Consider the following 23,803-nt stretch of genomic DNA (forward strand, 5'->3'; position numbering starts at 1 on the left):
TTTTCCAAAAAAATCAGAATTTAAGATGTGAGAACAATGTGATCGCTGATAACATTATAGTACTATACTAGAACATTATTCATGAGAAATGTAACATCTGAATTCTGAAAAATGAACAAAAATAAAAGTATGCTGTTTTGAGGCAGACTTTGGGGTTTGAAAGGAATTATTAACTCAAGAATGACAACATGCTAGAAACTAGTCAGATTCATGAAGAGAAAACTGTTAAAGTTTTAAAAGAAAACTGGTGAAAGTAAGTACAGTTGTGGTGGCACAGCTGTGAATATAGTAAACCTTCAGTACATTCTGACACTCTAAAACAAACCAAATGTGATGAGTAGGAGAAGAGACATGGCAAGTGTCCATTCAAGAAGACACTGATGCTTGATAATAGAGAACAGTGTTTCTCTTGGCTGCCAGCCATCTTTTACTTCAGGATGACACACATAGCAGCTGAGCTCACAAGCTAAACATGTAATGCTTTACCTGTAGGTGCTATATTTTAGTTTAAATGACCACTGAGGCTGAAAACAACATAGATAACCCTCCCTAGTACAGTATGTTACTCACTTCTATAGAACTAGATTCATTTTGAGTCTGACAGTCACTCATCTTCAATGTGTTCTTCCACGTGACAGACTGCATGCTAATCACTTCCATGTTTGTGCAAGCACATCATGTCTTGTATTCTAACAGTGAGCCTTTGATGGTATACCTGCATGTACTCCGCTATATGACAACAGACAACAATCATAACGCTCCCTGCTTCTCTTGACAGAGACTAGCAACCAGCTGAGTTTAACAGTATTCCCTGCCACAGGCACTTTGCAACCACAGTTTAAAAATGGTCACATTAGGGTGAAATATCAACACACATTAATATTCAACACAAGACTCTGCATATAAGAGATTAGTTTCCCCATAAATATCTAAAAAAGCCAGGGAAAAGGCTCTGCCGCTCTGCCAGTGTCCCTCTTGTGAGTAATTGGTCCTATAACATACATCTAAGCAGCTCTAAGAGGAAAGAAAACTGATGTAAACCAGTTCTGCAATTGAAAATGCATTCAATCTTCAATCTATTCTTGCATCACTTTGACAGCTGCACAACTCCAGTGACAACGCTCAACGAGACAAGCCTGCGAGCTAGAAATAGATAAATTGTGAGCCAGTGTCAACATGAGCAGACATTGGCCAGGAAACAAGTATGTGTGTATGTGTGCTGTTTAGGGTTTGGGTGATTGCACAGAAACTGGAACTCAGGGGAACTAACATGCAGATCTGGGGGTAAACATGACGGATTCAGAGTTCAGTTGAAGAGCCATTGCTTGACAAACTGCATGCGGTCTTGAGTGTTCGATATGATGTATACGTCCTGTAAAAGTGATTTTATTCAGCTGTTTGGATGTGCAGAGACAGAGTGACTGTGGAGCGTGTATGGGGGTCTAGACTGGGGGATCAGCGGGTTTTCAGTGCTCAGTGATGGAGAAAGGCTCTGTGGCTGTCAGGTCGCTCCCACTGATGAAGGAAAGCTGTGATTGACAGATGAGTCTTAGTGAAGACCAACGTTGCTCTCTTCACTTGGCCAGAGGAATAATATGACCCAAGGAGCAACATCCTCATGGGCATTTAGGCTGTTCATTCACCCGTGGTTCACATGACTCTGTAGCTCCTATACTATATCTATAGAGAGCACATTTGTCCATGTATCTGTGTTGCTGCCAGGATGTGTGTATACTCATGTTTATCAGCCTCTTGTATGCCACAAGGCCCTCAAAATAGCTTCATTTTGCTATGACAGAGAGATTATGATAAGTGTGTTGGGTGTTGTGGCACTAGAGAATTCACAAATCCTTCCTTCTCTTCAAGAATCCACTCATTAAATCCTTTGCCCTCCTCCTCCGGCATGTTGCGTTGTCTCATCAAAATAGCTCCCACCACAAGTTACTTCTCTGTATCCCTGCTAGGCCCCGGGATCAGCTCCATGAGTTGAATTATAGAGCGAAAAAGTCATTAAGTGGGATAAAGATACAAGGAATCGATGGAGCAATAGATACTCTGCAGCTCTCAATTGTCTCCAGTCCGATGCACATGAGCATCGGGGTGGTAAAGCCTGCTTGTTGTTTCCAGGTGAGCTCACCAGCCAGTCCACAACTCCTCAGTTATTGAGGTGGATCAATGACATCCACACGCTACATGGAGCAGGTTCCTGCTTCAACCCTATTCTACTTAAACAACAACTCTGTGTACAAATGTTACAGTAGGCTAAACTGATATGTGTATTATTTTGGGGTGTAATATTATAACAGAGAGATTACAATAGATTTCATTTTGAAGTTATAAATTGAGCAGCAAATCCCTTTAGACAACACAATAAACCAGATGATGTAAAACCCTTAATTCCCCATAGAATAACAGGCAGAAGCGACCAATCTTTGTTGTGTGTGGGCAGCTTTAAAATAGCGCCTTCGCCTGTCTTGAGTCTGTAATTTTAATGGCTGTGTGGAAACTGCTAGATAAATGAGGCAGACAGACAGTTCTAGTCAAAAGGATTGTTCTGTTTTATCCTCTCCTTCTCACAGAGAGATAGAGAGAGCAACACTACATCTCTCTCTCTCCCCTTAATGACACGCAGATTTGACTTGTTCTCCTTTAATTATGTGACCCACCTGGCCCGACGTCTTTTCCTTATGGAAACTAATGGCCAATTGAAGCCCTGGTTGGTTGTCATTACATAGATACAGCCTACTGCAGCTGTCTCAGAGATGGGGAATAAATGACTTGAGTGCAAAGAGAATTTTGGCCCTTACCAGTAGGAAATGTATTCATTAAAGCAACTTCACAAAAAAATCTGATTTTATAGATGTTATTTCTGCCTTGGATCAGGCACAGTGACATTTAGAGTCATCCACATGAATCTGGACGATGTGCTGCTTATTGTGACACTTGCAATGCAAAGCTTAAATTAGTTTGTTTCCCGAACGAACTATGGATATACAGCAGCTATGTGCCTGCTGGTATATAATTCATAAGGCATTCAGTATTCATGGAGTCCAATGCACATGACATCTAATAAAACCCCAATGTTAAATCCCCAGACCAGACCAAGCCATACATTCCCAACCACAATGTGACACTCGTAATATGGACTAAAGCATTAAAAGCGGAGGAGAACAGAGGATGACTGGTCCTCAGGCTGAGACCGGCCAAGATGATCTGGAAACTGGTCAGTAACCAAGTGTCAGACTAAAGTGTAATATGGCCCCAAGCATGTCGCAGCATTGAGGCATGTGATGGGCTGTGAATAATCTCATAACATGATGCCCTTGGTCGGCCTGATGTGAATGAAATACTTTCTTCTCACTAAAGTTGAGCTGTTTCCTCCACAGCACATGCCTGTGTGTTCATGTGGAATGAGTCATTCATGCCTGTGGTCCATGAAGCCTCACAGCCCACTCACATCATCACACTGCCAGGTCCCCAAGCAGCCTCTGTATCAGTACCAAGAGCTTATATACATATATATTGAATAATAATGATTGAATCAGTGTGGTGGCCTACTGAACCTCTGTACCGCCACCCTTGGGCTTTAGCCAGCCTGTAGTAGTATATTTCCTGCCGTCTCCGTCTGTGTCTCTGTCTGTCAGTCAGCTCTCTTCCGTCTCGCTCTGGGAGGCCAACCTTTCAGCATTTCCAATGATGTGCCTCGGAAATCTGTTTCCAGGGCAACCGGGGTACCAAATACTCTCCCAGCGGCTTCTCGCTGGTGCGTCCTTTGTTTACACTTTTCATATCTCTGTGAGGATGCAGGTTGCTCTAAAACAGACCAGGATGGGAAACAAAACAAAAAAAAAGCAAACTGCGTACGTAAAAATACAGCCAGTGATGATGTCAGAGAAACCCAGTCAATATGATGTTGTACGCGCACAGTATACATTTTCTTTTATTTCAACTGAATTGCATCCATGTATGTCATTAATAGTGTGTTTCATATCACATTTTCAGTAGAGGATATAGATTTACATTAGATTCCTCATATTACCAATATAATTTCTTCTAGGCTACTTAATTACTCCAGTGAAGAGCATGAAACGTTTCTAAAGCCAGTTGATCCTGATGCGCAGCTGCGCGCGCTCTCCCGAGACACAAAGCTGTAACATTTAAAACAGACACCGTCCGTTATGTAACAGCCACTGAACACAATGTTTGGATGTGTTTCTCATGATTACCCCCCTCGTTTATCGCACTTATTTGAAAACCAACTCACGTTCAGCACTTTTAAGCCCCTTGCGCTTGCGCGTAACGGAACCGGGAGCTGTCCAAGTGCTGAAATGAGAAAAGGCGTTCCACTCCCATTCCTCAACAGAGGACGGTCCTCCACCTGCGAAAGATTTCACTTCATAAGTAACAACACAGGCCAGCGGGGGTTTTGTTCGTAGAGCGAGCTGTGAGATCTGAGCCAGCGAACAAGCAGAAAGCTTCCAGCTCATGCGTTTTGGAGTTTTCACCCTCTCGGCGTCTGCCCACAGGACTGATGTTTCTTCACACATCCGCTCCGAGAAATCTGTTTTTGGGAGTCAGAGTTTCATGAAACTAAACTATGATCTGTGGCTGCGTTGAGGAATGTCTCCTGTATTTTTGTGTGACACAAGAACACCCAAACGCCCACGACTTGGCCAGGAAGCGAGCGGCACCCCTATTTGGATTATGTGTTTGACCAATGTAAACATATGGAAGAAATAAAAAAGTGAGCACATGGGAAAACCACCAGGAATGAATCGCGCCTTTATTAAGGTTTTGGCAGCTTTATTTACATATTTCATGGAGACAAACAACTTCAGGTAGGCCGATTTATTTACCAAATTTTTATAGATAGCATGTCAAATTATATCTCCCTTCTAAAGTTATCGAAATTATACAATTCATTCAAGTAAATGTGGGCTTAATGAATAAAAAGAATATGAATTGGGCAGTGACTTCTTTCTGCACAGACTAAGTTAGTAATTGCTTGAGTGCTGCTGTGATTAGGATTGACGAGAGTTATTTTCAACTGTTTGATTTGTTATCATAAGTACCATTTTGTCCCTAAAATATTCTTAAAATATGGACATTTACGCGCGCAAGGATGTTATTTTTTTATTCTTTTGTAGCACCATAACAATATTCCGACAATGTTTATTGTGAAATTACAGCATGCTGTGATGTTTGTGTAGTAATCTGGCATGATGTGACAGAAATATAGCTCTTTCCCGTCAAAAAGAGATGCCCACGACGTCGAAATCACACAAGATTCGTCTGATACGTGTGTGTTCTCTGTAACGCGTAGTTTGCCTGTGCTTGCCCATCTCTCCCAGGCAGCTGCTAGGCGACAGATAAGGTTTAACTCCTGCTTTTCAGCCAAGACTTCTGTCTGATAAAGTGATTTTTTTTCTCGCTGTGTGTGTGTGTGTGTGTGTGTGTGTGTGTGTGTATGTGTGTTTCAGAGTTGTGGATGCCAAGGAGCACGATTCCAGATCATCCTCCAACATGTCTCCATCAGACTTTCTGGACTCACTCATGGGTCGCACGTCCGGGTATGATGCACGAATAAGACCGAATTTTAAAGGTTTGTTTATCACTGTCTATTTGAAATCTTCACGCACCACCCTTTACAGTCTTTACCCAAGACCATATAAACACCACCTTTTTTCAACATATGATGCACATGGAGTATTTTTGCCTGCAGAATACAATATCCACCCCCCCTTAAGCATTACATTGTATCTGTAAACACACCAGACTTTGACATTATTCCTTATCTGGAGATCCACTGACTGTTATCTGATGCCGATATTGTGCTGTCAGTCCTTTGATAAGAACAATCAATCACTTCACTTGACAGTAATATGGTTATCCTGAATTGAATAAAATCATAAACTAACCTCTCATTGCAACATTGCATGCTTGTTTTCATTTGGTGAAACGATGTCTCCATTAAAAAATAATTTTGAAAAAAAAAAAAAAGGCCCTTAAATGTCACAGTTTCAGACAGGGATCCCACCATGACAGGCCAAATGATGGATGGTGTCCCCGTGGCAAGGCTGCAGGCTACTGACTTCCTCTGTTGTTGCTGCTGTGATTCTGGGGATAGACACAGCGTCTGTCACTGGAGCAGAGCTGAGTGAGGAAGAGGCCCGGCCCGCTGGGGCTCAGGCCCACTCTGGGCTGGGTCAGGTGGGCTGGGATTTGTTGGGGTTTGGGGATTCCAGTGGTGGAAGCAGCCAAACAGTGTTGCACTGATCGGCAGGATTCAGAAACACATGTCCCTGATCCTTTCCTCTCCATCTGGGAGAAATGTTGACAAGATTGCTGAGATGGACTTAAGATGGGAGGAGGACAGCCTGTTTAAGACTGGCTGGCATTTCCAGGGGAGGAATGAAGTGAAGGCAACTGTTTCTGGCTAATAAAGAGAGGATTATCATAAAGGCATGCAGATTTTAATGTTGCTGGTTAAATTGTATTGTATAGTATTCTCTCTGTATTTCATGGCAGATAAACTCCCTATCTCACACACAATCCAACATCTTATAGCTAGAAAACAAACACTTTGAACCCAGTGTGATGTAAACAGATGATTTCGGTTGCGAACCTGCTAGTCATACTTTAAAGAGAGCGTTGAACTGTATTTCTGAAGGCTGACCTAGATTCCCTTGCTGAGTTTGTTGTGAGGAGGAACTGCTTTATTTTTCTGCCTCTGCTGTTAAATGTAGCTACCTGACGACAAACTGAGGCAAATATTAATACCAGACGCCATGCAATATTGATGAGGAAAGCATGGGGGAAGGGCACTGGGAAGGGCTTACAACTTCACTCATCAGATAGAGAAAATTTTTTTTGCTGTGACTGATGATAAAACCTGCCACGCCTGATTGAGGTTTCATTTCCGGTCACTTTGTGAAGTTAGATGGCACCACTGATTAGAGCATGCTTGGTACTTTTTATTCACAGTTTTGGATAAAAAAGACATTTGATACTGGAGTCATCAAAGTAGTGTAGGGCTGCAACTGATGAGTATTTTCATTATTGAATTCAGTAATTGTTTTCTTGATTAATTGATTGATGGTAAAAAAAAAAATATCAGAAATATAAAAAAAACTGTCCAATACAATTTCAAAAATGCTTGTTTTTTCCAACCAACAGTCCAAAATCTGAAGATGTGGCTGATTGTGGCTAATCATCGCAGCTCTAACTTACTGTTTGTGTGTGCATGCAGTTGTCTGTGTGTTCATGCATCCTCTGCTGAATTTATAAAGACAGGATGTAGAAAAAAATATGTTTCCATATCCACAAAAGATCACCATACAAGAGATCTTTACATAATTCTAAAGATTATAGCAAGCTGACACAGTTTGATGTCTTTACAGATTGTTATATTTAGCTTGAATGTAATTGCGTTATAACAACATTCAGTAAAATCTAAAAAAGAACATCATTATAAAGCCAAACATCTTCTCTCATGTTTTAAGTGATCTTTTGCATCTGATTTAAACAAAGCATGCAACATCACCATCCACTCCGGAGCTCCTATAAAATAATGAGAAAAAAAAAAAAAGAAAAGCAGTGCTTGTTGGTATTAATGCATGTTGACACACACGGTAAAACAGCAGCTTGTGCACCAACAGACCCAAATTTCCTGATGTAACATCTTCGCCGCTCCAAGCCCGGTCTTCCTCGATAATATGGTTTAAGGCTTTTTCCTGTCATGTCATTGTCATTGCATTTCACAGGTCCCCCCGTAAACGTTACATGCAATATTTTTATCAACAGTTTCGGCTCTGTCACAGAGACAACCATGGTGAGTTCCTCTGGCATTTTGGCTGATTTCTACAATGTGTCAATGTGTTATCTATCCCTCAACCTGCAGGTCCACCAGTTAATGTTACCTGCAACATATTTATCAACAGCTTTGGTTCTATTGCAGAAACTACAATGGTGAGTTGAGCGTTGACCCCTGCTCAAAGACTCATCCTGTTTTTTACTTGCCTAATGTACCTGTTTTTATAAACATTTATCACTGCTGTGTCTACATATTCACAAAAAGACTTTGTTTTTGCCATCAAAGAGTCTATTGGCGGGTCCATGAGGCACACAGACATACATACTGTATAAATGAGGAATTAGTTCTCTGGATATCCAAATAAGTATTGGTTTCTGCGCTTACACACAAGTAAGTTCAGGATTAATAATTCATACAATAGATCCCAAACAGTAAGTCACTTAGAGTGCAGCCAGTATGTGGGCGGGGGGGCTGGGGCTCTCAACCAAGCTGATTTACAATGTGTGAAGGCATCCGACTGCCAAAGGGGTAAAAATATAAAACCTGTGAGGATGCATTGAAACTCATCATGATCAAAGGATTCATAATGAGTGATAAAACCTACTTAGATCATGAATGAAGGATGTTAATTTGTGCAGGAGCTGGAGCTCACAAGATTGCCAGGGAATTACACAGTTTTAGACATGCATGCAAATATTTGGAACCGCCAATATGCTGATGAAATGTCAAACAACATAAGGGTCTCTCATCATCATGACATATCAATTACTCTGAGCGACTGAGCTTTGTGGAGCTCAGTTTACTACTAACTGCACTGTCAGAGTTTCCCTCATCTTATAAATCCATCATTAGCTTATATAATGGGTCTTACAAAATCATGACAAAATAAGAAAAGTTATCACTGTTTGTAAATGCAACATGCAATAATTGATAATCATCAAACTGGCCATGTAAACATGTTATAAAGGCACCTAGATGATAGTACTGTGGGATGATTTTGATTTTGAAATTCTTTTTTCATTCATCATCCATCTTATAATTTGTCATATGTTGTTATTTATATTACAGGACTGTAAAATGTTTTGTATTATCACAACTGTTGTAATTTAAAGAATTAGACTAGATAGATCTAACAAGAAATCAGTGATGGAAGAAGTATTAAAATCCTTCATGTTAGTAAAAGTAAAAAAGTATTAGCAGCTCAAAGTATCAAAATTAAAAATACAAACTATGAAGAATGGCCCCTTCCAGAGCATTATTATATCTACTATATACTATTATATAGTCATTACTAATATATACTCTACTGAAAAACTACAACATTAAAATGTACTTTAGTGGTAAAAACAGAATCATATAATATTATATAATAATATAGCACTGTAAAATGGGCCCCTTTCACAGTGTGCATAATGCACACTGTGCATCATGATGAGTACTTTTACTTTTCATACCTGAAGTACATTTTTCAGATTTCTTTTATATTTTTCTTTAAATAAAGGATCTGAGTACTTCTTCCACAACTGATTATTAATGTAAACATAATTTTCATGTTGAAGTTGGTCGAAGAGGAGATTATTTAACTTGTTTGTATGCTATTTTTTAAGCTGATCATATAGTTTTATGTAAAATCTTAATGCACAGAGTACAATATTTATATAGCTATACTCAACATAAGCACATATATCTCAGAATTGTGCTCAAGTACAGGATTTGAGTAAATGTACTTAGTTACATTGTACCACTCAAGAGATAACATGCGATTTGATATAGATTGGCATTAATTATCTTTTAATCTAGGATAGACTCATTTTTGTGCATTACAATAATGATATATAATGTAATCAATTCAGTTTTTCTATTCACCTTGAGAAAAGAAAGGATGTATTAAATATATAATTCTGTATTTACGTTTCTCATAACCCCAATCATTGCACTACAAAATATGCAAAGCCACTTGTCATCTCTGCAGGATTACAGAGTGAACATCTTCCTGCGACAGAAGTGGAATGACCCTCGGCTGGCGTATAGTAAATACCCAGATTCCTCCCTCGACCTGGACCCGTCCATGTTGGACTCCATATGGAAGCCCGACCTCTTCTTTGCCAATGAGAAAGGAGCCAACTTCCATGACGTCACCACAGACAACAAGCTGCTGCGGATTTTCAAGGACGGGACTGTCCTCTACAGTATCAGGTAAAGTGCTGGACATGTTGTTAACAACATAATTAAATATAACTCAATAATTAAAATTAGAGCTTTACACTAGAGGTGAATTAAAAACCTGACAATTAAAAAAATATGAATATGCAAAAGTAGCAAAAATATGGTTCTAGCTTTTCAAATGTGAATATATGCCGGTTTTGTTTGTGAAAATCTTTGGGGACAGATATTTTATGACATCAACATGAGTTATTTTTTGACTGCTGGCAGTCCACAGGCCAAATAATGGTGAAAATAATCAGTAATCGTGAAAACAATTGTTAGTTGCAGCCCTACAGTTTGCACCATTTGCCACTGTAGGCCTGTAGCTGAGGCAGGAATCAGCTCTGAGTGAAAAATGTTACTGCAGAAAACCAAAAGCTCTGATGCATAGATCACCCAAGGACATGTTCACTTATTGCTTTTCTTACATTTGCTCTCAAAACATCAAAGAATGTCAATCTAAAATATACAGTTTTAAATGGATTTTATCTCATTATGATCACTCCTTTGAAAAGGCATAATTCACTGAACTACAGTACATCCCCATGTGCAATGTAAATGTTCAATAAAGGAACACTGATTGCAAAGGAGAAAGCTAATCTCAGGGGCATTGTTGAGAATCTGAAGAGAAGATAAAAATGTGAATCCTTCTTTCTGTTGGCCTCTTCACATGCAGAATTTCTGTCCTCCATAAAAGCTTTGCAGAAGACTGAAACATGCAATCCAGTCAGAATGAATGACATTTTAAAGGTCCAAAATTTTAGCAAAACTCAGTACAAGCTATGAAAATATGTTTCATTTCATTTCAATACAACCTTCACTCACACAGCATTCAATTCTCTCTGCGATGATGCGATCTAAAGCAGATCGATTTTGAGTCCATTTAGAGAGCAGCTCGAGGCTGAGCGGTGCTCAGGTGTGGAGGCCGAGTGGGTCAACAGTAGAGATGAAAGGTGGTTAGCCACTCTCTCCATTCATGAAAGAAATGACAGAGTGAGGGGACTGTGGACCACAATGCATCACAGAGACAATAAGTTGCAGTAATGAAAGTGTGATAGGAACCTGCTGAAGGGAATCCTACATGATACTGTGCGTCGGAGGCTATCACACAAGAGAAAGAAGCACAAAATACAGAGATTACAAAAAAAGCCCAACTGTGATTTAATTTTTCAAGCAAATTATTTTCAATTCATGTGTCAACCCTCTACTCTAAGTCTTAATAAATATATTTCTTTCCAAATCAAATAACATACACTCATTTCTGTAGTTTGTTCACTATATCTTACTGTGTGAATTCGTCTCACTTCATAGGTTGACTCTCATTCTGTCCTGCCCAATGGATCTGAAGAACTTTCCAATGGATGTCCAAACTTGTACAATGCAGCTGGAAAGTTGTAAGCATCGACTTTGTCTCTGTTTTGTCGCTGCACTCTCTAAAGTGAGTATCTACTCTATACCTACATTTTATATTCTCTTCCATCTCCAGTTGGCTACACCATGAATGACTTGATCTTCGAGTGGCTGGAGAAAGGTGCAGTTCAGGTGTCAGACGGGCTCACGCTGCCGCAGTTCATCATGAGGGAAGAGAAGGAGCTTGGCTACTGTACAAAACACTACAACACTGGTCAGAGGACACACAACCATATGCTGTTTATATTTTACGCAGCTAACACTACTCCTGGTTTGAACTGCATTTGTGTTTCTTGCTGTTGAACAGGTAAATTCACCTGTATAGAAGTAAAATTTCATCTGGAGCGACAGATGGGATACTACCTGATCCAGATGTACATTCCGTCCCTCCTAATCGTCATCCTCTCATGGGTGTCTTTTTGGATCAATATGGATGCGGCTCCTGCCAGAGTGGCGCTGGGCATCACCACTGTGCTTACCATGACCACCCAAAGCTCCGGCTCCAGAGCTTCTCTTCCAAAGGTAAACCTTGTTTAGTTGTCTCAGTAGTTTTAGTGTTAAATTTGCAAGGTCTCAATCATGCAAAATCCTGTATTGCATAGACATATATATAAGAGCATGCACCAATGATGGTATGCATTTGCAAGCCAATGATTGCAAAATAAAGCAAAAGAAAGGAATTAAGGCACTTTGTAAATGTTGAAATCAAGTTTGGTTTCTTGCTGGGTGCCCGGTTAGCTTTTCAGGAGGTTAAGAGCTGGGCGAACCCATGTACTGAGGCTGAGTCCCTTGATGCAGCGGCCCAGGGTTCAAATCCGACCTGCAGCCCTTTGCTGTGTGTCATCCCCTCTCTCTGTCTATCTTCAACTGTCACTATAATAAAAGCCCCAAAAAATGTACTTTAAAAGTTTGGTTTCTTGCTCACGTGGCTGGTGTTATGTTGTTACAGGTTGATGATGTTCTGTGTGTACAGTTTTAAACAGACTAATTGAGTGTGAGATTCATTGAAAGACGTCTTTAACCATTCTTAGTTAAGTAAAATGAAAACAAATGGTGCAAGTCAGGAGTTAAACCTGGGTAAAAAGTAAATCTGTGTACATTTTTAACATGTTGTTTCTACCTTCCACCTTCATGTACTAATTTAATTGCTGGAAAACATATCTACATATACACATACGCACATTTTAAGACATGCACATTTCAAAAAGGTTGCAGGAGACCTAACTGGTTAGAGAAAAAAAACATGTAAATGAAGCCTTGGGATAATTAGAGGTGTATGATACTATGCATTGATGATTAATTATAAGGCCTATAGTATAGCTAAAGTCCCAACTGTATTTTAACTGCATGACATAGCAGCAATATTTTGCAGTTGTTTCAGACAGAGAACAGATCTATAACCCAGTTTATTTGTTGACGACAAATCAACAATATAAACAAGAAGACCATGAAAGAGCCAGAAATGAATTAATTGAGTGAAAAGATAGCTCACTGCTGACTGTTTGAAGTACTTGGAAAGAGACAGTTTTCACAGTTCACTGTTTTTTCACAGTTTCTTTCTGTGAAAGCCACTGTATTACTCCAGCGGATAAGAATCACATAATTTCAGAGATAATTCAACCATAACTGTGCAGCTCTTTTAACCTGATTAGTGCAATTCACAGCATTCAACTTTTTGTAACAGCAATGAAAATGTTGTCATCTAAAGCATGTGTACATTACTGACAGCACTGGTAGTCTGTGGTAGCTTATTTCCAATCAGGGCAATTTTCCATGCACATTGTGTGAAGGGTACTATAGGCACTGAGAGTCAGATCTCGAAGATCAATCACTCTCCATTCATCAGTCTGCACATGAGCACCAGAGATTCTTACATAAAAGACACGTATACTGATAAATATTTAAAGAAAAGCTTTTGAGAACCTTGATTCAAAAAAACAATAACTCAATATGCCTTAAGTGCCCTCAGAAAGCTGAGTTGTTTTCTCTACATGCTAATCAGCTGTCATAAAGTTAGGTGGTCACACTGATGATCCGTAAAGGCTTTCAACTTCATCCTCACGTTCTCAAAGGAAACAGATCAAAACCAGTACTAACATAAACTAATACTATAGTTGCCTTTCTGTTGGTAATTAAGGCAGCAATTATATCCCACTGTTTATGGCTGTGCAGTTACTGATATTACTGGCAGCTCTGATACATTTGTTAGCAAACATTACCTCTAATTACAGTCATTTAGAAGTGAACTGACATAATGAGCAAGATAAATAAAGGGGGGGAAAGAGAAAAAAGATGCAGCTGCAGATCACCAGGTAGATAGACCTAAAAATCAAAATGAATACAGAAAGGTAAAAAAAGAATCTAGTCAGTATAAGTCAAAGCACAAATTCATACTGCATTTGAGCTGTTATCTGCTACTGTCACCTTGGATGATCTAACAAAAGAAATCTGTTTTCTCTCCCAGGTCTCTTACGTGAAAGCCATTGATATCTGGATGGCTGTGTGTCTGCTCTTTGTATTTGCTGCATTGCTAGAATATGCTGGGGTTAATTTTGTCTCCAGGCAACAGAAAGAGTTCCTTCGCCTGAGGCGAAGACAAAGGAGGAATCACAAGGTAGGCTTTCAAAGTCTTTACAAGGTTGCTGTTTGGTTATCAAACTTTTTAGCCACACTAGTGGTCTGCCTCTAAGGATATGTCAATCGGTCAGCTGCCAATATCTTGGCTACTATATTGGATGGATTGACATTACATTTTGAACACACATATTACTGAAAGGATTAATAATGACTTTGGTGAGCCTTTGACTTTTCCTCTAGCGCCATTAACAAGTAAAGGTTTTCACTAATGCAGTGAAATCTACTGGATGAATTGGCACAGAATGTGGCACAGACATTCATGGTTCCCAAATAATGTAGGCCTTAAAAACAGTGTTTTTAAGTTCAATATCAATTGAATGGATTGCCTTAAAATTCGGTGCAAAAATTCATGTACCCCTCAGGTACTTTACAGTCTGTGCAGCATAACACGACGACTATTCTTAGACTTACTTTGTGTTTACTGCTAATTAACAAATGTTAGCACACTAACACTCTACAGATGGGGAACATCGTGAACATATCTGCTAAACATTCTCCGGAACAAACTGCATGACGATATCAGATGTATTACGACTGGGCTGTGTTTCAAAAGCAAGCTTAAGGCCCACCTGTTCTCTCAGGCCTATGGCTAACTAGGGCCTCCATCTTTCTGCCTGTCTACCTGGCATTTGTTGGTGGGTATGTTTATGTAGGTGAACAGGGGATGAATAATTTGAATAACAATGTATTCATGCTTTTTTAAAATCTTGCTCATATGTGCTGCGATGCACATTGCGCTTACCCTGTATGAAATGTGATATATAAAGTTATAAATTAACTTAACTTATCTTTACATCACCATGTTAGCATTCTCAATTTTAGCTGAGACTGTTAACATGCTGACATTAGCTTTTAGCTCGAAGCCCCGCTGTGGCTTGCTGCTAGCATTGTTGTAGACTCTTGTTGGGATATTATAGCATAACATTATTATTTACCTGAATTAAGATTCATCCCCTAAGCAGGACTTTCTAAATGGTTTATCATTAGTGCATCAGGTTATCTTCTTCAATTTAAAAGTGTTTGTAATATCGCTCAGTTAATGTTCATGTAAGTTCACTGTGCTCAGCCAGTGGCCAGTGAGAAGTAAAGCATACAATTTAAGCTGAATTCTTTTTGAGTGAGTTCATTTTGTCCACATGTGCATGTGTGGTTTTTTTTTTTCTTTCAGGATGATGATATGCGTGAAGGGCGCTTTAATTTTGCTGGCTACAATATGAGTCAGTGTCTGCCAACGAAGGATGGCTCAGCCGTTAAGAACGCTGCTCCAGCTCCAAACCCTCAACCATCAGTCCCCAAAGACATAGACACCATGAGGAAGAAGTTTGTGGACAGAGCCAAGAGGATAGACACTATCTCCAGGGCTGCCTTTCCTCTGGCGTTCCTCATCTTCAACGTCTTCTACTGGGTCACCTACAAGATCATCAGGCACGAAGACATCCACTTCAAAAAGTAAAGACATTGACAAATAACATTTATTTTTCATTTCTCAGATTGAGAAATGCTTGGAAAGCGCAGTGCGGTGAGATGGGAGACATTGAGAGGCACCATGGTGACGATGGTGGTGTTCTTTCAGGGATAAAGTATAATGTTCATGCCTCATACAGTAATGCTCATGTTCTGATAACGTGAACAGCTCTTGAGACACAGATGTTTTTTTGTTGTTGTTGTACTGCTGCGTAATATTTCCTGACAAATCTGGGAAAAGGGTTTTAACTCAAGGCTTAGTAACATGCTGGAGAAGACGGACCAAAATATTTTTGAATCAATCCTGCCTCGATGTCAAACAAGGAACAAAGAAACATTCCATTTGGATTTGTAACTGTAAGGTAGCTTAGTCCGACCCGCAAAGACTTTTTGTGATTGCAAAAAGGGTATTTCTTATCAAGGATGTTTAGGACTGTTTTATATTGTACTATTGTCACGACACTATCTCTCTGTTTATACAGAACAAAGCAGCAGCAAACGTATAAAATGTACAGGCAGAAAGCACATACAGATGCATCCTTTGGACATTAAGCAGCAGTACGTTTCAGGCATGAGCAAGAACAAAGCAGATGAAAATCGGGAATTGGATACTGCATTTTTATGAAATACCTGAGGCCTTAGATATCAAAGATTTGGTGAGATGAAGTGCTCTGCTTCTCTTTTTTGTCAAGCATCTCCTCTTGTTTAGTGGTCTATCAGAGCCGAATGCACCGTTTGATCTTTTTTACCTGTGGCCAAACATCCAAAGGTACTCCTTGTCGTTTCCTTTCTCTCTAAGTGTATTATAAATCATATTCATAGACAACTGATGTCACTTAAAATCAGTGTAAGTTTATTCAGATGTTATAAAAGTCACACAAATTTTACTTTTTATTCTAAAATAATTTATGAAATAAACTGTCATATATTTCACAGGCTTGGTACATAAAAGTATAACAGACAAAATGAGAAGTGTATAGGTAAGCCTACAAACTGTGAACATGCACTGCGTTACTAAATGTTGTTATATGCCCATCCACATGAATTCATTTATATTCCAGGTAAATACTCCAGGTATCTTAGATATGGTTTTAGAGTTTGAGAGTATGTTTTTGTAGATTTAGTCTGATGAAATATTTATTGTAATGGAGGGAAGGTTATGTTTATTAAAAAAATAGCTTTCTGTATACTTCTTCCATACGCTGTGGACTGTTTCCTTTAACTTGCCGTGTTTGTTGCTGGATGGTGGCATATGTTTAATGATGGATTCAACAGTGAAGGACAGATCTGCATAACATTTATGGTACAGAGCAGCTAATGGTCTGTGAACTCCTGATATACTGTGGTGAAGAACTCCTTTCTTCTTCTTCTCCTGTCATGTATAAGGTGAAAGATGGCTGTTTTATATCTTCATGTATTTGTTGATGAGATTATACTCGATATTGCTTTCTTCTCATGTAAGAAATGAAGAGACGGATGCCTTTCAGAAAGATAAAAATAAGGGACAAAATAAGGCACGGCCACATGAAAATGCTTTTTGCACCCGGTTGCAGATCAGATCAAAGAAAGCCACAAACAGGGTCTCATCGAGCCCAAAGGGTGATGACACACGCTATGGATCGCTGGGTGGCCTGGGGTGACAAAGATATGGTCTGACAGTGGGTTTCCATTAATGCATGATAATGGACTTCACACTGTAGTGCAGTGATTCCAACAGCTGGGTCTTACCTACCAGTTGAATGGAAAATACTGGTGTAGCATTGACAGACAAAGAGAGGACAATTGTATTTAATATATACAGGCAAATAAAGATGCTTCTTAAACTGTTTCCACCTGTTGTCACTGCATTTGAGCTCAGACAAAAGCCAAGCATTAGCCAAATATATCATCCTTAAAAAGACAAGAGAGACCTCATCAGCTCTTGATATAGAGATGGGTATCCTGTAATTACATTATCCTATTAATAATTCCATTCATTATCATACAGTGGGTAACGCCAAGATCCGTCAACCTTATATTTGCTTAAATATAGGAAAACGGCCTGTGGTAGGTTTATTGAGGAGGCTGCATGAATCACCCAACTACTTTTTTAATGCTCAACACACAGGGATTATAAACTAATCAATAATACTAATCCTCACACGGAAATACCATCCATTTCACCAGCGCAGCCTTACATCACCGTCCATTATTATTGCTGTTTGAATATGCAAGAGGCCTTCATGCAATCAATTCGGTGTGACGGCATATGAAAAGAAAATTATTTGCAGCTTATAATTGTGTTTAAGAGGGAAACAACTTTCCATCATTCATTAAGGTTTAGGGAGGCTGCTTTGTGAGGTCTGAGAGAGAGAGGGGGGGGGAACAGGGGTTGCCATAGCAACTGCACAGCAATTGAGAAGGCCAGTGTGAGAGAAAAGCGGGAAATTAATGGAGTTAAAAACACTGGTGCATGATTTTGCCAAAAGTGTGTCTCACGCCTGAACATGAAAGCTACATTAAACATTATTTTACACTGTATTTAAGTGATAATAAAAGCAGCAGCAAATTCTGCTGTTTTCTGTGGGGTTTATTCAGAGGATTATGCTTCCACGGCACTCTTCAGTCTACAAAATAGGCGAAGGACGGAGGAAGAAAGGAAAGCCCGTGTTCTGTATGAGATATCTGCCTTACACATGGCATTTGTGCAACAGAAATATTGTGGGTTGGTGTGAGATCATCTGTAGGCTGGTAGCATTGATCGCTACTCCTTTCTACTTAGACGTCTATGAATACACACTGAAAACGTTTGCTCCATGAATTAAAAACAAAAACCTTGTGTTGAGTTCACAATAAGCAGTATTATTCATCTTGTGTGCACTGTTTGTAGTATTATGCCTAAGGGCTTAGTAAAAATGTGTGATGTGATAAGCAAAAGGAGCAACCTCAATGAATTGTTTTTATGACTGTTATTACCTCCAATTATATAATATTTGGTGATATGTTCTTAACTAATTTCAATTTTATATTAAATAATTTAAATATAGAAACTAAACTAAATGTTGCTGCCTCATGCGTTTTTTCTTTTTGAACCAGTGTTACCTCACATGGGAGCTCTGCCTACAAAGTCTGTGCAGACGTGGGCTGTGCAGAGGCATAACCAGTGACCTCTGACTTTACTTAGTTGACCCCTTACACTGTTAATGGTTGACCCACTGGGCTCCAGAGTCCAGAGGAGAGGAAACCCTCTAACCCCAATCAATAACAGTCAGCTGCGAGCAAAGATCAGAGAAATTCACTCATCACAAGGCATCAATATAATATAGCTTAGCTGCACCATTCATCATAATGGATGTCTCAATGTTATACTATTGAAGACGCAATGAGATAGTGTTACTCAAATGTTAAGAAAAAAAAAGGTCAACCCAAAAAGAAAAAATGAAGACACAAAATTGGAACCTGCTTTTACTCTCAAACAAATTAACATGTTTAATATAGTCACATAAGAAAAACAAACTAGATTGAACTTTTACAACAATTAAACAGCCCCGTATGATCAGTATCAATAACCCCAAATTCTTAATTTATGAATATAAATATTTATATGGTCAATAAAGTAAAGATCTTAGATCTTTAAATATTGTATTATTACGCTAATTACATACGAAAGTATATTCTGCCAAGAAAATAAAAAAGTTAGTCGTGATAAAAAAAATGGTCATTAAAAATTTTGACCATCAAAATTATTGTAATGAAAGTAATGAAAAAAATACAACATATAAATGAGATTGAGATTTTTTTTTATATCATAATTTTGATTTACTAACTTTCATTTTGACTAACCTTACATCTACTTTTTCCTTTTCCTAGCAGAAATGGACCTCCATACCAAAGTGACAGTATGTGGCTGGCATCCACAAAGGTGTCAAAAGATGCAGGAATATGTCAATGCAGGTAATATTAATAAGCTAGATGAGGTGTAGATTTTGGTTTTCTCCATGTCTGAGTTGTTTCATAACTACCACGTTTTCATTCCCTATTAACGTGAGGGGACTTCAGTGGAGGGTAGAAACCCTGCAGCCTTCTTCCACCACTCAGAGTTAATGGAAGTTAACAAGCAATAATGGCATGACAAACCATATATTTTACTCTGGGTGGCAGTCGGGGCTTTGAGGAAACACCAATAAAATTGAATTTTCGTTTTCACATGTGATCCATTTACTGGTGTTATGGTTACAGAATTCACAATTGTTCTTCGATGCTGGAAGTGACAAGAGTGCAGGGTGTCTCGCAGCAGAATAAAAGGTGTGTATGTGGGGGGGTGTTTCCTGTATGTGAGAAATATAGAAAAAAAGTGTTGGTGTGCATGATCAACTTGCATGAAAGTTCAGTTGTCTGAATTGAACGGCAAAAGCTAACTGAGCTGCAAACGGGAGCTTTATTTCCATTCCAACATGACAAAAACAGGTTTTGCATGTCTGTAACATTTATTAACCCACAGCAGCATTACCATCATCAAGTAACACATTCGGAAGCACTTGTGAAAATAGGAAACTTTGAAGTAATCATGTTCAGGAGAGTCCTGTGGCAGCGAGTCCAGTGGAAGTGGCTATTTGCAATGAAGCAGAGACATTAAAGGTGTAAAAGAGGGGGAGTTTATCTCTCCGCAGACCGAGTACTACAAGCAGATGGAGTAGCTCCCGGAACAAACAAAATGCACATCCTCGTTTTTCAGCTCCCACTGGGAAGAAAAAACCACAACCTCAACAGCCATTTTAGCCAACACTTCTGGTCAAGCTGCCACAGAACTTAGGTATCCAGCAAAGCTGATGCCCTTTTAAGTAGGGTTTGATGTTTACTTGAATGAATGGTATTTTAACTAGCAGCGCTGACAGCCTGTGCAGCATCACAGGAGAAATGGCATCCAAGGACTTTTTTTATTTTTAAATTTACATTTCACAGGAAAATAACTGAACCATGAGGGGAAAGTACCACTAAAAGCTTTCAGTCAACTCCGACCACTGAGCAGATGTGTAACCCTTTGCTCTCTATATCATCTGTTGTCTTTATTCATGACAGTGAAGTTTCTCACTCCAGGACGAAAGGGCTTTCTGTCTCCTACTGAATAGCACGCAGCAGCAGCCGCAGAAGCAACGGACATTAAAGAGCGTTTTTGAACAAAGAGGGTCTAAAGGGACATGAACAGAAGAATGAGCAGAGAGCAGTATAACATCAGTATCAGATTAAGGCTGTGAAAACCAGGAGGTGATCCAATGGAAGCAGGCTGAGGCTCTACACAGCAACAGACACTAGGCAGATATAAACCCCAGGAGGCTGTCTGAGAGAGAGAGAGAGCAGACACACACAGTGCAGCACAGACATAAGCAAGCCAGCAACGGGGGTGGCTCTCAGCACAGGTGAAATGTGCAGCGCATGCAAGATGAACTGTCTTTTTCGTGATTACCCTTGACAAGATACACTATTGAAGACTTACTTCTGCTTATCCAGGAAACACATTCTTAGCCATAGGCTTTTCAACAATAACCGCATATTAGCTGAGCAAAGTTCTCTGAATGTCTAAGAGAGCTGCCAAATCCCCATCAAGCTGGACTTCACACATGCTTTGGGTCAGCCTACGATACCTCCCGACATCCACCAGGGGGCTCAACCTCATCCTACCCCTCTCCACCTCCTGCTGCCACACCTCTCTACACCTCTGGAGCCCCTCTACGGAAACTGGCTCAGGGGTGTCCTCATGTCCAAGACTCTTCTTCTTCTCCTCCTCTTCTTCACACAGTAGCAGTGACACACCCTCTCTGAGTGAGGCCACCTCTTTCTCCAGTGCCAAAGACAATATTTGAGCTGTACGTTGTCCTCTTGTACCTTTGACAGGCTGCATGGAGCAGGACACAGGCAGGTACGTCAAGAGAGAGTCCAGGAACCGGAGCATCTGCATGTGGCTGCAAAGCAACAACACGGCCACATTTGACATGTTATTATATGATATGTTGTAATACCTTGTCGTTTCTTGATGTCTTCTTTTATCATTTCTGTCATTTCTCAGCTGCTTCACACCCACCTACCGGTTTAGTTTATTTGCAGAATTTGTCATTCTAAGTGCTCCGTTTCCCAGAGAATCCTAATCACTTGATATTCAGTGGAATATCCCACCGACATGCATCCTAGTCAACTTCAAAGCCTTGTCAATTTGGAAAACATTAATATAAATTGAGCGGTGTCCTCTTGCGGAGCTACCTTGCTTAGTTCTTGAATATAATTGAATAATTCCAGAGAGTCCCTGGTAGTAGAGTTTGAACCAAAACACAGAGCAGTAATAGCTTGCAAATTAAAAGAAAATCTCTCTAATAGACAAATTATTCTGTTTTTCTATCTACGTGACTATCAAAATAGCAGCATATAACATTTGAAATAATGCAAACAAAAGGAAGTTCTTCATGAAAGAATATGAAAACAACATTCCGACAATAGAATATAAAAGGTCAAATTAAGACTTGAAGAAAAAGATGTGTGCAGTTTGTGACCTTTAGTAGCGCTACGGAGCATTTCTTCTCTGAGTTTTCTGATTGGGTCCCACTTGTGTGATGCAATACAATGGTTTGTCAATGGTTTTACACTATTCCACTGATCTACAAATGCACCACAGCAAAGGCAGAGGAGAAGAAGACTGCTAGCAAGTCAATATGTTTGCAAACATGGCAGAAGAATGAAGAATTATGAACTGATAATATGATGATGGCTGAAACTCAAGTGATACAGCCATCTTACTGGTATCTGTAAATAAAAATGATTTACCTGGAGTGGACAGACAACTCCCCCTGGAAAGGGGTTATCTGATGCCAGCGCAGCAGCATGAGAGCAGATGGTCCTGAAGAATTTAACAGTAGATACTGAGGGCTCACTTCTATCCTCTGACAACCGACTCTTTTCTGAATCCAGCCATCTATATCACCTAAGCTGTGATCAGGAGAGTCTATGTGGAAGACCCAGTGATCCAGCACCGCAATCAAACTCAGTAAGTCCTCTTCAACCTCATCTGGGTACAAAAAGAAAACAATAATGAACATCTATGTGTCAGATTTTAAATCTCACGTCGTAGGCATTTGTGATTTTTACCTGTTTTGAGTTCGGGGTTTTTCAGCAGTTGGGTGTGGAAATCACTGTGGATGTCTAAATCAACTTGACCACAATGGAGGACAACTGGTGTTAGGTTGCTCACAACAGCAAAAGCATCTTGTCTCTGGGCATAATGGAGCATGACACAGCACTTGACACAGCCAGAGTTCAGCAGAGGTGTCAGCTTGGTCACAGCAGTCACAGCCAGTCTGCATGTGTTGAGATCATTGAGTCTGCCGGCATTGTGCCGCTTGCTTCTTTTGGCTGCGGGCTCTGGGAACGTTAAGGCAGAGGAAGAGGAGGAGGCAGATGATGATGATGAGGAGCAGGGTGCAGGGAGCCAGAACACTTGGCTCTGGGTTTGGATGACTGCGGGCGTTGAGCTCTGGCCTGTCTCTGTCAGGATGGATAAGCTCACACTGGCCACTGGTCTGGAACGAAAATAACACATCACTAACAATCAGATATCACATGGACAGTAGGTAATCAGACTGGAAATCAGATACAAAGTGTGTGTGTGTGTGAAGAGAGAGATATGTTTTATAAAGTCGAGTGAGAAGTACGACTGTCCCAGCTGTCAGGCTAAATCATTGCTTGCCTGATTAAATTTGTCAAGAACCAAAACATTATGCTGCCATTTGCTGAGGTGTCGAGTAAAAAATGTCTATTACTTCTTCAAAAGAACTTAGGGTTGTTTTTTTTTTTTTTTTTTGCATGATTAAATCGAAGAGAAATGTAACACCTAATCCTCTGTTAACAAATATTACCAACTGATTAAGGATGTTTTACCTCTTTGATTGCCCCCATCTTTATCTGAATTTAATCCAAGGCGGATGCAGGTTGGCTCGGTGGGTTCACATGGCAACGTGTTTATTAAACTCTCCCAGCTCCTTTTTGTGGGAAACAACAAGCTATCAGATTTCCCTTCATCCACTGTTCCTGCTGGAAGTGAGGAAAATCACCTTCTGGCATGATTGCCCCAAGAGTCCATAATATTGTTTGCTTGATGGGTGCACTTGCACAGCTGATTGTATTTCAACCACCTTAGAGATATCGGTGTTGTTAATCGGCTTCACGAGCAGTCACACATTCTTCCACACACACAACACACAACACACACACAACACACACACACACACACACACACACACACACACCACA

At 39.8% G+C, this 23,803-nt stretch overlaps 2 protein-coding genes across 4 annotated transcripts in view; one reads left to right on the plus strand and one right to left on the minus strand.

Moving 5' to 3' along the window:
* Window positions 1-4,663: 4,663 nt before the first annotated feature.
* On the plus strand, window positions 4,664-15,519 carry glra2 (glycine receptor, alpha 2). Of its 3 annotated transcripts, none has more exons than XM_035676682.1 (9): window positions 4,664-4,838; window positions 5,481-5,602; window positions 7,764-7,831; window positions 9,786-10,009; window positions 11,330-11,412; window positions 11,505-11,642; window positions 11,736-11,950; window positions 13,893-14,042; window positions 15,234-15,519. In XM_035676682.1, exons 1-9 carry the CDS (start codon window positions 4,753-4,755, stop codon window positions 15,516-15,518), a joined length of 1,371 nt encoding a protein of 456 aa, XP_035532575.1. In that variant the 5' UTR covers window positions 4,664-4,752; the 3' UTR covers window position 15,519. The 3 variants fall into 3 exon arrangements, with proteins under 3 accessions (XP_035532575.1, XP_035532576.1, XP_035532577.1); XM_035676683.1 differs by lacking the exon at window positions 7,764-7,831 and adding an exon at window positions 7,901-7,968; XM_035676684.1 differs by lacking the exons at window positions 4,664-4,838; window positions 7,764-7,831 and adding an exon at window positions 7,901-7,968 and having other exon boundaries at window positions 5,524-5,602; window positions 13,893-14,066.
* A 3,566-nt stretch (window positions 15,520-19,085) lies between these two features.
* fancb (FA complementation group B) overlaps window positions 19,086-23,803 on the minus strand; it is a gene marked incomplete in the record, with an annotated part of 7,991 nt that continues 3,273 nt past the window's right edge. Inside the window, 3 exon segments of the mRNA XM_035676740.1 lie at window positions 19,086-21,468; window positions 22,322-22,562; window positions 22,643-23,073. Of these exon segments, the coding sequence (XP_035532633.1) occupies window positions 21,060-21,468; window positions 22,322-22,562; window positions 22,643-23,073 (1,081 nt within the window).

Source organism: Morone saxatilis, unplaced genomic scaffold (assembly GCF_004916995.1).
Source record: "Morone saxatilis isolate NCDOM2014 unplaced genomic scaffold, NCSU_SB_2.0 Contig5, whole genome shotgun sequence".
Taxonomy (NCBI): Eukaryota; Metazoa; Chordata; class Actinopteri; family Moronidae; genus Morone; species Morone saxatilis.